The sequence below is a fragment of the Lolium rigidum genome, chromosome 7, assembly GCF_022539505.1.
Source record: "Lolium rigidum isolate FL_2022 chromosome 7, APGP_CSIRO_Lrig_0.1, whole genome shotgun sequence".
NCBI lineage: Eukaryota > Viridiplantae > Streptophyta > Magnoliopsida > Poales > Poaceae > Lolium > Lolium rigidum.
Window position 1 is genome coordinate 273,085,386 of NC_061514.1, and position 12,892 is coordinate 273,098,277.

Below are 12,892 nucleotides of genomic sequence, written 5' to 3' on the forward strand. Positions count from 1 at the left end.
AATATAATATGCCTGGTTGAGAAGAGCCCACACCCCGCTGTAGAAATACCACCCTTTGATAATACTTGATACACACTTTCTGCGCCTAGCTGACAGGCGTTAAAGAAAAGCGATTATGGGAGACAACCCATGTTTTTACCTACAGTACTTTGTTTTTATTTTGTGTCTTGGAAGTTGTTTACTACTGTAGCAACCTCTCCTTATCTTAGTTTTGAGTTTTGTTGTGCCAAGTTAAGCCGTTGATAGAAAAGTAAGTACTAGATTTGGATTACTGCGCAGTTCCAGATTTCTTTGCTGTCACGAATCTGGGTCCACCTCCCTGTAGGTAGCTCAGAAAATTACGCCAATTTATGAGCATGATCCTCAGATATGTACGCAACTTTCATTCAATTTGAGCATTTTCGTTTGAGCAAGTCTGGTGCCATTTTAAAATTCGTCAATACGAACTGTTCTGTTTTGACAGATTCTGCCTTTTATTTCGCATTGCCTCTTTCGCTATGTTGGATGAATTTCTTTGATCCACTAATGTCCAGTAGCATTATGCAATGTCCAGAAGTGTTAAGAATGATTGTGTCACCTCTGAATATGTCAATTTATATTGTGCACTAACCCTCTAATGAGTTGTTTCGAGTTTAGTGTGGAGGAAGTTTTCAAGGATCAAGAGAGGAGTATGATGCAACATGATCAAGGAGAGTGAAAGCTCTAAGCTTGGGGATGCACCCGGTGGTTCACCCCTGCATATATCAAGAAGACTCAAGCGTCTAAGCTTGGGGATGCCCAAGGCATCCCCTTCTTCATCGACAAATTATCAGGTTCCTCCCCTGAAACTATATTTTTATTCGGCCACATCTTATGTGTTTTTTCTTGGAGCGTCGGTTTGTTTTTGTTTTTGTTTTGTTTGAATAAAATGGATCCTAGCATTCACCTTATGGGAGAGATACACGCTCCGCTGTAGCATATGGACAAATATGTCCTTGGTTTCTACTCATAGTATTCATGGCGAAGTTTCTCCTTCGTTAAATTGTTATATGGTTGGAATTGGAAAATGATACATGTAGTAATTGCTATAAATGTCTTGGGTAATGTGATACTTGGCAATTGTTGTGCTCATGTTTAAGCTCTTGCATCATATGCTTTGCACCCATTAATGAAGAAATACATAGAGCATGCTAAAATTTGGTTTGCATATTTGGTTTCTCTAAAGTCTAGATAATTTCTAGTTTTGAGTTTGAACAACAAGGAAGACGGTGTAGAGTCTTATAATGTTTACAATATGTCTTTTATGTGAGTTTTGCTGCACCCGTTCATCCTTGTGTTTGTTTCAAATAAGCCTTGCTAGCCTAAACCTTGTATCGAGAGGGAATACTTCTCATGCATCCAAAATACTTGAGCCAACCACTATGCCATTTGTGTCCACCATACCTACCTACTACATGGTATTTTCCCGCCATTCCAAAGTAAATTGCTTGAGTGCTACCTTTAAAATTCCATCATTCACCTTTGCAATATATAGCTCATGGGACAAAATAGCCTTAAAAACTATTGTAGTATTGAATATGTAATTATGCACTTTATCTCTTATTAAGTTGCTTGTTGTGCGATAACCATGTTTCATCGGGGAACGCCATCAACTCATTGTTGAATTTCATGTGAGTTGCTATGCATGTTCGTCTTGTCGGAAGTAAGGGCGATCTACACTGAGTTGAATGGTTTGAGCATGCATATTGTGAGAGAAGAACATTGGGCCGCTAACTAAAGCCATGATTCATGGTGGAAGTTTCAGTTTTGGACAAATATCCTCAAATCTCTAATGAGAAAAGAATTAATTGTTGTCAAATGCTTAAAGCATTAAAAGAGGAGTCCATTATCTCGTTGTCTATGTTGTCCCGGTATGGATGTCTAAGTTGAGAATAATCAAAAGCGAGAAATCCAAATGCGAGTTTTCTCCTTAGACCTTTGTACGAGGCGGCATAGAGGTACCCCTTTGTGAAACTTGGTTAAAGCATATGTATTGCGGTGATAATCCGGGTAGTCCAAGCTAATTAGGACAAGGTGCGGGCACTATTGGTACACTATGCATGAGGCTTGCAACTTATAAGATATAATTTACATGATGCATATGCTTTATTACTACCGTTGACAAAATTGTTTCATGTTTTCAAAATCAAAAGCTCTAGCACAAATATAGCAATCGATGCTTTTCCTCTATGAGGACCATTCTTTTACTTTCAATGTTGAGTCAGTTCACCTATTTCTCTCCACCTCAAGAAGCAAACACTTGTGTGAACTGTGCATTGATTCCTACATACTTGCTTATTGCACTTATTATATTACTCTATGTTGACAATATCCATGAGATATATATGTTACAAGTTGAAAGCAACCGCTGAAACTTAATCTTCTTTTGTGTTGCTTCAATACCTTTACTTTGAATTATTGCTTTATGAGTTAACTCTTATGCAAGACTTATTGATGCTTGTCTTGAAGTGCTATTCATGAAAAGTCTTTGCTTTATGATTCACTTGTTTACTCATGTCATACACATTGTTTTGATCGCTGCATTCTCTACATATGCTTTACAAATAGTATGATCAAGTTTATGATGGCATGTCACTCCGAAATTATCTTTGTTATCGTTTTACCTGCTCGGGACGAGCGAGAACTAAGCTTGGGGATGCTGATACGTCTCCAACGTATCGATAATTTCTTGTGTTCCATGCCACATTATTGATGTTATCTACATGTTTTATGCACACTTTATGTCATATTCGTGCATTTTCTGGAACTAACCTATTAACAAGATGCCGAAGTGCCGATTGCTTGTTTTCTGCTGTTTCGGTTTCAGAAATCCTAGTAAAGAAATATTCTCGGAATTGGACGAAATAAAAGCCCGAGGGCCTATTTTCTCACGAAGCTTCCGAAGTCCGAAGACGAAAGGAAGTGGGGCCACAGGGGAGCCAAACCCTAGGCGGCGCGGCCCCCTTGGCCGCGCCGCCCGTCATCCGGGGCCCCTGTGCCCCCTCTCGACTTTCCCTTCCGCCTACTTAAAGCCTCCGTGACGAAACTTCCGGTACCGAGAGCCACGATACGGAAAACCTTGCGAGACGCCGTCGCCGCCGATCCCATCTCGGGGATCCCGGAGATCGCCTCCGGCACCCTGCCGGAGAGGGGAATCATCTCCCGGAGGACTCTACACCGCCATGGTCGCCTCCGGAGTGATGAGTGAGTAGTCTACCCCCGGACTATGGGTCCATAGCAGTAGCTAGATGGTTGTCTTCTCCCCATTGTGCTATCATTGTCGGATCTTGTGAGCTGCCTATCATGATCAAGATCATCTATATGTAATTCTATATGTTGCGTTTGTTGGGATCCGATGAATAGAGAATACTTGTTATGTTGATTATCAAAGTTATGCTTATGTGTTGTTTATGATCTTGCATGCTCTCCGTTACTAGTAGATGCTCTGGCCAAGTAGATGCTTTTAACTCCAAGAGGGAGTACTTATGCTCGATAGTGGGTTCATGCCCGCATTGACACCGGGACGATGATGAGAAAGTTCTAAGGTTGTGTTGTGTCTGTTGCCACTAGGGATAAAACATTGATGCTATGTCCAAGGATGTAGTTGTTGATTACATTACGCACCATACTTAATGCAATTGTCTCGTTGCTTTGCAACTTAATACTGGAGGGGTTCGGATGATAACCTCGAAGGTGGACTTTTTAGGCATAGATGCGGTTGGATGGCGGTCTATGTACTTTGTCGTAATGCCCAATTAAATCTCACTATACTCATCATGATATGTATGTGCATTGTCATGCTCTCTTTATTTGTCAATTGCCCAAGCTGTAATTTGTTCACCCAACATGCTGTTCGTCTTATGGGAGAGACACCTCTAGTGAACTGTGGACCCCGGTCCAATTCTCTTTACTGAAATACAATCTACTGCAATACTTGTTTTTACTGTTTTCTCTGCAAACAATCATCTTCCACACAATACGGTTAATCCTTTGTTACAGCAAGCCGGTGAGATTGACAACATCATTGTTTCGTTGGGGCAAAGTACTTTGGTTGTGTTGTGCAGGTTCCACGTTGGCGCCGGAATCTCCGGTGTTGCGCCGCACTACATCCCGCCGCCATCAACCTTCAACGTGCTTCTTGGCTCCTCCTGGTTCGATAAACCTTGGTTTCTTTCTGAGGGAAAACTTGCTGCTGTGCTCATCATACCTTCCTCTTGGGGTTGCCCAACGAACGTGTGAAATACACGCCATCACCTCGCCGCTGCACTTCACCATGGCCACCCCGTCAGGCTCGTCGAGCCAAGGATAAGGTACACTTTCCCCTCTCCCATCTCTCTGTTTTCGCTCTCAGATGTCAAGTTAAACTCAATGCATAGATAGCTCTACCGTTGAGATCTAGCCTAGATGATCCTAGCAATCTATCAGAAAGGACCTGGACTCGTGTGAGTAGAAAACAAAATATATCTTTTCTTTTGTGATCCAATAATTGTTCAATGACAGTGCGTCATGAAGCTATGGGTTCGATAACTTGCATTGCCAGAGGTTTCTCTACAACCCTAGAACTCACTCATATTTTCAAAACCTCTAAGGTTAGTTCAGTTTATACAAGTTTGATCTTGTGAAGATTATTAGCAAAGCCTTAATTAAACATCAATACACGGAAGCTCAAGTTAGACAGGATGAGTTAAAAAATCTTGATATAAATTCTAGTTTATCACACATAATTATATTTTGTATTTGTTTCAACTGATTCAATTATTTTGTCTAGTTAAATAAACAAAGTTGGATCATTTGCTTGTATGAAAGTTCTCCATCCCTGCAAAAAAAAGAAAGTTCTCCATGATCTTTGGATTGAGAAAACGGAGGAACATATTCTAGCTCCACGAATTCAACCCATAACTCAAGACTGAAACACACCTTATATATTAACATGCAACGCTAGATACAAATATTAAAACATGAGATCCGAGTCTTACAAACCACGAGAACATGTAGTGCTACATTTTATTGGGAATCTATTGTAACCGATGGGAAAACCTACCATCCAAAACCATATATATTTGAATTCGAGAGCTGGCTACCAAATTCGAATTCAAAAGTAGGTTTTCCCTCAAACTAAGTAGGATATTGGTGGCACGTCGGCCCGGGTCCGTCCTTTACAATAGCAGAGTTGAGGTATGTGGTGGCGTAGTAGTTTAGAGCTCTCCCAATCTCTTGGCGCATTCCACGCTGCGGTCCAGCGTCTCCTCCACCCCATATCTGTACCTGAACCCTAGTTTCCCAAGCTTGTTGGTGTTGCCCTGCACCCTTACTCCATCTCCTACCACCCTACAGCATCACCACACAAAAAGTCAATTAATCATTCACGCAACCAATAATACTAAAGTATCTTTTAAGTAATAAGGCATCCATGCATTATAAAAAGAAATACTTGAGAACTCGATCGATCAAACAAATTCACATACTTCTTGAGGAGTATCTTGTGCTCGGGGTGGTTGGTAGCAAAGCGGGCAACGTAATCCTGCATGGTGGGGTATCCAGCGATGCACAAGAACCTGCCGGCCATGGCCGGTTGCTCCATGCAGAAGAGGTGTGCATCGCATACATCCTCGATGTCCACCAGCGGCACGGAGCCCATGACCGCCTGCATGAACTTGAGAGAGTTGTGGTAGGCCTCGTTGCCAGTGAGTGGAGACACCACCAACGGGATGCTGCTCCACAGGATGGGCTGGATGGTGTCACCGCCAACGAGCCCGCACGCCAGTGTGACCACCTCGAACGCCCTGTCCTCCCCCTTCTCGTTGTACCTCAGCAGCTCCTTCTCTGATAGGCTCTTGGATGTCACGTACCCGTCGAGGTGGAAGTTGCTGTAGCCATAGGTAACGTTGAGTGGAGACCAACATGACTCGTTGACGAAGTCCTTGTACCCATCACCATCCTCCTTGAGCGGCGATGCAGCCAGGCAGGAGGCCGTGTGGATGACGCGCCGCACCGTCTTGGACCGCTCGCACTGTTGCAGGATCATGCGATGGGCGTCCACGATAGCCTCGGTGATGTTCTTGTACTGCACACATAAAAAATAAACAAATAAACATTTTTTTAAAATAGAACTTTGATTTAAAAATCTAAATCCAACATTAAATTACTTTAAATTCATCTTTTAAATATTTTTTACTGATGCTTTTATTTGCGTGCCAATTATTCCTGGATTGGTGCTATTATCGATCAAATAATGGAGTATATGGGTTTAAACACTTCAGTTTCTCCAGAGATAAATCGAGTAAGTAGATTAGATTGATCTATTCAGCAACAGATTAACATCAGAAATTAGTTTGCATGCACCACGAATAACAGTTGCGAGGAAACTCCCGTTGAAGCTCGAGCTCATCCATGTAACTCCTTTTTTAATATTAAATTGAAAATGATATTTACAAGTTTCAAAAAATCCTGAGATAAAATTCTAGATACACATAAAGATGTATTCTACAATGGTATTAAATCTCAATGCTAAAGAACTTATACTTTGGGATACACAAAAATAATAATTTCTCATAAATATTGAGAGCTCGAAAATGCGTATTGTTCACTAGAAATACGCAGCGGGAGTCCGGTACTCCTGAGCCGGACTTACTATGCACACTAAAATCATGTATTTTCATGCCTCTAAAATTTTTGAACAATTTTTTTTTTGCATGTAGTGGATACACGTATGTATGTGCGTGTCATTTTTCCTACTACTTAAATTTTAAATTATGTAGCTTGGGCAAAAATGATAAGTTTCGAATGAACAATCTGAAGGAAACTCTCTCTTCCCAACTTTTCTCTAACTTAGTGGTTAGTACACCATGTAACTATTAAATACCCGACTAAGTTATATCGGGTTCAGGAGTACCTATACGTCCAAAAGAATCCCTTTAATTGTTTACAATACTAAATCTACACTTTTATCAGTTTTGTGTAGTCCAAGTACAAGCAGGTAGTTCTTATCGACTGTAGGGTACTCCACGGAGTACTGGAGACGAGTGCAGTTAATCAACGGCAAGTCGCGACGGTAGTCGTCATCAGTTAATCAAATTCTGGAGTAAAAAACGCGCACAACGTAATCTATAATATCTAAATTGGAGCAACCCACTAAAGGTAATTCTCTCAACATGCAAGCATGCCACATCACCTCCATCAGTTTCAGTTTAGTTGTAAGCCATGTCAGCTGGATCCTGTTTATTTCATTTATTTTTAGCAGCAAATCTCACAGAATTTTGTCCAGACAGCACGCTAGAGAATGAGGTCCTTCATCTTCTTCAGAGTTATCTCACCTTATTAACTAACGCAGCAAATGCAAATGCTAGGCCATGGTCTGTTCCTGTCCACCACTATCTCCTCACAACAAATGCAAAAGCAAAGCATCGGTCCCTATTCATCTCCTCCACCACCAAATGAATGCAAGGGTAAGTGAACACGGATGGATCTGCTCTCACGTTTAAGTACTGGAGTTGCTCCGTCCCCGTCATCGCCATCACAATGGTCACATTTAGCTTGGTCCCTGATGGACGAATTTGAAGCTGACACCCTCGATTCCCATCGCTTGCTGGTGCTCTCATGGCTTTACCGCCAACGTGGTGGACTAGATGAGCCGTCACCTCGCCTTGAAGCTCATCTCACCCTGTATCTGTATCCCTACCCTATATTTGGGTCTCAGCCTCAACCCAAAAGCAGCAAGCCCTCCTCTCCAAGAACCTCTCCAGGTACAGATCTACTGTATTAGAGTTTTTCCATTGGAACTTTTACTAGATTTTAAACTGCGTGATTCAGTCGATCATAGGCGCTATTTTATTTTCCTACTGGTTCGTTTGGTGAATTTCCTGCCTAACAGGTATATGCAGTATCGAATCATCAACATACTGATGCAACCTTTGATTAACTTTTTGTCAATGCAATGTGCAGCTCACCATGAATCCAATTGTAGCAAGGATTATACCAATGACTTAATATCCGTGGCAATCAGAAAATAGAAGCCCTTCAAATTCTATAGATTTGGTTTGTACATTCCTCATATATCTTGGATATTCTGTCTTATGTGTTTTCCCCTTTCTGTATTTCTGTATTCTTCATGTATCCAAGCTTCTATTTAACGAGATTACAACTATTATAATTACTTGGACAGTAGCAATGAACATGTATATATGTAGCTCAATAGAGTCAGTTGTCTTCTTTCCTCATTCAGCAATCTGTGGTAATTCATCTTATGTATCAGAGACCCTTTTTCATTTAGGTAACCAGCAGTAGATGATTGGTATATCCAAAAAGATGCTTTGTTGCCCACTTAGTAAACTATATAAAAGGTATGCAGAATAAGATATATGCAGCGGGTCAAATTTTACAAAGCTATAGGTAGGCATTTTATACATGCGGCTGATGCTCATGTTTATGCAGCAAATGGAGCAGGAGGCCTTAAAAAAAATCAGGCCGTACCTACTTAAAAGCTAATTAAGTTTGCTACATGCAATCATATCTTTCCTGAAAGACACCTTGATTGTTGGAATTAGTAGATTATCTATTATGTTTTGTTCAACTGGCATACATTTCCGAGTTTTAAGATATTCATGTGGTCGAAAAGTAAATTCCATTCTATTGTAATAAACATAGCCAATCTGGGCATAATTACCCACCCCTGTTGCTAATGGTATCCAGGCCTTCGGGCCTCTTCATTGTTCAGAAAAAAAGAGCTGGGCATAATTATAACACTACGTTGCTTCCAACAATGATATATGTTAGCTTTACACTTTCAGAATCTGCATGTGCAATGCCTACATTTCTAATATTGTTTCATTCACAATTTTCTTATTTATCTTTACAACATGCACTAATATGTATGAATTATTTCTATACAATATGTTTGCTATTGATATCCGCAGCAACGCGCGGGGAATTATCTAGTATATATTGAACGCATGGAGCGACGCCCCGTTGTTTCGTGCGGAATTTCAGGTCGTTCAAGTCACATCACGTCACAGTTAAACTGCTCCAGCACTCGACTAGCTACGTGATTTTTCAAAAAAAAAAAAAAACTACGTGCTTTCCACACCGACTATCTACTTCTAGTGCCAATAATAGTCGACCTCTGTCGTTGTCTCCTCTGATTAATCTATCCCTGCGGATGGAGTATCTTATCCGTGCGAAACTAGCACGCTAGCTAGCTCTTCATTTTCTGGCAAGCAGAATTGGGGTGGGACCTTGCGTCCAAGATGAACAGGGAGCGGTACAGCCACAGCGACAACGAGACAAGGGTACCGAAAAAAAAAAAAAGACAAGGGAACCGCGCGCGAATTAACAAGTGCGCACGCGATCACTCGCCTGGTTACACTTGAATTGCAGCGGCGGTAGGAGTAGCTAGGACCAACTCAGTTTAGTGTTTAGTCGGTGACTGCAAATATTTTATGTGCTAAGGCATCTTCCGGTGCTCCTCGAAATAGGCTTTCGCCCCGCTATATTAATATAGCAACGAACTGATACAGGATAGCGACCACCGCTGGGGCAAACAGCACATCAAAGCCCAAGAGAAAACAAAAGAAGAAGAAAAAAGAAAGAAAGGATGACAAAGCCGGATCGACGAAAACACTGATGATCCGCAACCGCTGCGCCCTCCGGAAGATTCCCACCACGAGCCTAGCCCTCCGAAGCGCCGCATACCAAGGCAGCACCTTCAAGAAGGGATGCGACGATGACGACGCTGCTGCCCGGACAAGCCTAGGGTTTCCCCCGGTATGCGGAAGGGCAGTGGGAAGGGGAAACCCCGACGCCCCTCAAGAGGGAATGGTGGCGCCCGCGAGCGTCACCGCGTCGGTGTCGGCCATCGACAAGGATTTCTCCCGTCCCCAAAGACCCACGGCCCCGGACACTCCGTCATGCTCCGCCAACCTCGCCGCCCACCAACTCGCGCCACCACGGTCACGCAACCACCACCGCCGTCTCACCGTGACCCACCGACGAAGACCAACAAAACCGGTAGGAAACCCCGAGCCGAGGGAGCTCGGACAGCGAGCCTCGCGAGAGGACGCCACCTCCACCGCCAGCTGCGGTGACAGACCGGACGCAACTACAGGAGCAAACCAGGCCCCTCTGGCCCGGCCGAGCCCGACGGGCTCGTGAAGCTCCCGTGGCCGCGCTGCAGTCCACGCGCCGCCGTCCGAGCCACACTCAGCAGGAGAGTCTCCACCAGCCGTCGGGAGCAGACCTAGGATGCCAGATCTGGCCCGCCCAAGCCCAGATGGGGCCCAGGCAGGCCCAGATCTGGGTCAGAACCGCGCCGCCCGCGCCGCCGTGACCTCCATGCCGCCCCGCCGCCAAGAGGCTGCCCCGACGCCGCCACGTCGCCCAGCGCCGCCGCCTCCCGGCAGGAGCGCAGCAGCCGCCGGAGCCTTGCCCACCGAGGTGCACCACCGCCAGCCACGGGAGATCCCGCGACTCCCGCCTCGCGCGCGGGTAGGACCGAGTCCGCCGCCGCCGGCACCGCCCGGGACTTTGCCCGGCGGCCTGCGCCGACGGCGGCGAAGGGGGCATCTTCCGGTGCTCTACCCTGTATATAAAAATTTCTTAAATTTCTTTATTACGGGTAGCCGTTTCTTGGAACAGAATTTGCCATATCCAATTTTGGCGGGGTTGGGTAGCCTCAAACTATAAGAGCAGGTCACCTAAAATAAACATAAAAAATGTTCGTTTTGATCCGTTTATGATGTCCAGATTACCTCAGATTGTGCGGCTGTAAACCGGAGCATTGGAGAAGCCAATAACGAAAAGTACGTCATGATCATCACTGAAATAAATAGGCGAACGAGACGAGACACTCGTCATGAAGGGAGGCAGCCAGGTACATATGCACAACATATTGCTAGGACCTCGGTTGATTTAGATTGCGGAAGATACATGTAGTTTTTGGAGCCCCGGGGTTATGTAAAATTTTATGCAATTTAAATAATAAAGGTCGGGTGTTTTAGTAAAAGTTAAAACTACGTAACAGAGAGGAATCCAGGCTTTTCGTCTTCCAAAATAGGTTTTCTGAATTCGAGTTGTGCGGATTCAAAATAGTATGATAATTTGAAATTTACCATGGACATTCTAAATATACTAGGAAGCTTGACGTAGTTTTATTTAAAACAATTGAGACCTTTTGAAGCATGTTTAAAGCCGGTTTATGGTTTTAAAATTCCTGAATGCAATTTTTTCTTCATACAACTCAAGAAATAGGTGAAAATTTCCAGGGCCTAAAAACATTCTAAATTAATCCGCAGCAACTCGCATGGACATATTTACTAGTTAAACACCTTATATGCAGTTGCTTTTTTCTTAGTTTTCTTTTCTTGTTTTGGCTGTGTGCATTCATAGTGTCATTAGGGCGGTGCGTTGTTGCAGAGGCTGGGTGTAATTGGTATCTTCTTGATATTAATATATTTCCTTTATCGAAAAAAAGCAATCAAAGCCCGTCGTTATCGTCTGCGATTAATCTATATACACCGGATAGATGGGTCCGGTATCTCTCATCCGTGCAAAACTAATATATATTTTCTGATGCTGCATGTCAGGGCGGGGCGATCGACCATATCCTTGCCAGCGAGCGTGGAAAGCTTACAAAACAGCAAAGTCAGCGACCGAGACTAGAAAGAGAACGCTACTCTCTAACACAACGAGACAAAAGGAACGGCGCGCAATTTAAGGACTGCGCACGACGATCTCTAGCCCGGTAGCACTCTAATTGCAGCGGGCGTAGGAGACCACTTCAGTTTAGTCGGTGATCCTAGTAGTAGTTTATGCTAAGCTAGGCATCTTTCGGTGCTCTGCCCTTCATAACAGTTTCTTAGAATTGTCCTACTATATTAGTATGTATGTACTATAAGGCATCTTCCAGTTGTCTATCCTCTGTGTATACCAGGTTTTTAGAACTGTCATGTATATACAGTAATGGAATTTTGTGTGAGATGGCATCGAACTAACGTGAAAGAGAGAGAAACTTCTGCTAAATACAGTCTCAACTCTGAATACACGCAAACTAACGCATCAGTTGATTGCTAACCGCTGTCTCCAATCGCAGGAGAGAAGAAATAATGGGTGGCAGTGAAAAAGATACAGGCCACATATCGATCGAACAAGGCACGGATTTGTTGGTCAATCGATCGATCGATGAAGTCACCGTACGTACTGAAGCTTCTCAATCGATCGATCATGGTGGTGGCGTTACCTTGGTGCTGGTGGCGTCGTGCAGAAGCGGGGTGGCGACGAGGAAGACGAACTCGCAGCCCTGGATGGCCGGCTCGAAGGTTGCGGCGTCGTAGACGTCCGCCTGGAACAGCGTCAGCCGCTCCGCCGCGCCAGGGAGCGCCTTCAGGAGCGCCGTCTTCTTCTCATCACCTGTACTCACGCATGCGACGCGACTAATCAGTTGCAACTACACGCGTGTGATCGATAACTTTGGGAGATCTCGAAGAGGATACACAGGTTGCATGTATGGGCTTACGGAGGTTTCTCAGGGTGGCGTGGACGATGAAGCCTCGCTCCAGGAGCTTCTTCACGAGCCAGGCCGCGATGTAGCCGGCGGCTCCGGTGACGCACACCCTGCTCATCATCTCTCCTCCCTTGTTGTCGGACTACTATACTCCTCTTAGCAGTATACTGTACGTGTTCTCCCCTCCCCTCTGGAACTGCTTCTATGCATCCGTGGCCTGTGCTGCCTCTTTAAGTAAGCTAACGGCCTCACGCTGGCTCGAGAGGCTTCAGGCAGCATCGCTCGTCATGGTTCCCGAGACCTACTTCTCACCTGCTTCCTCTGGCTACCAGACAAATTTGCATGGGATTATTAATTTCTTGATGTTTTCTACTGCAATAA

The 12,892-nt window shown here is 44.1% G+C and overlaps 1 protein-coding gene across 1 annotated transcript; it reads right to left on the bottom strand.

Annotated features, from left to right (window-relative positions):
* Nucleotides 1–5,143: 5,143 nt before the first annotated feature.
* LOC124678353 (putative anthocyanidin reductase) lies at nt 5,144–12,654 on the bottom strand. The gene is made up of 4 exons (XM_047214256.1): nt 12,524–12,654; nt 12,248–12,417; nt 5,484–6,082; nt 5,144–5,346 (listed from the first exon to the last, which is right to left on the bottom strand). The coding sequence occupies exons 1-4, from the start codon at nt 12,630–12,632 to the stop codon at nt 5,214–5,216; spliced, it is 1,011 nt and encodes a 336-aa protein (XP_047070212.1). The 5' UTR covers nt 12,633–12,654; the 3' UTR covers nt 5,144–5,213.
* Nucleotides 12,655–12,892: the final 238 nt, after the last annotated feature.

Coding starts and splice junctions, on each gene's coding strand:
- LOC124678353 (XM_047214256.1), bottom strand. CDS start 12,632: ATGATGAGCAGGGTGTGCGTCACCGGAGCCGCCGGCTACATCGCGGCC. Junction 12,418..12,523: donor CGCCACCCTGAGAAACCTCC/GTAAGCCCATAC, acceptor GCGTGAGTACAG/GTGATGAGAAGAAGACGGCG. Junction 5,347..5,483: donor CACAAGATACTCCTCAAGAA/GTATGTGAATTT, acceptor GTGATGCTGTAG/GGTGGTAGGAGATGGAGTAA.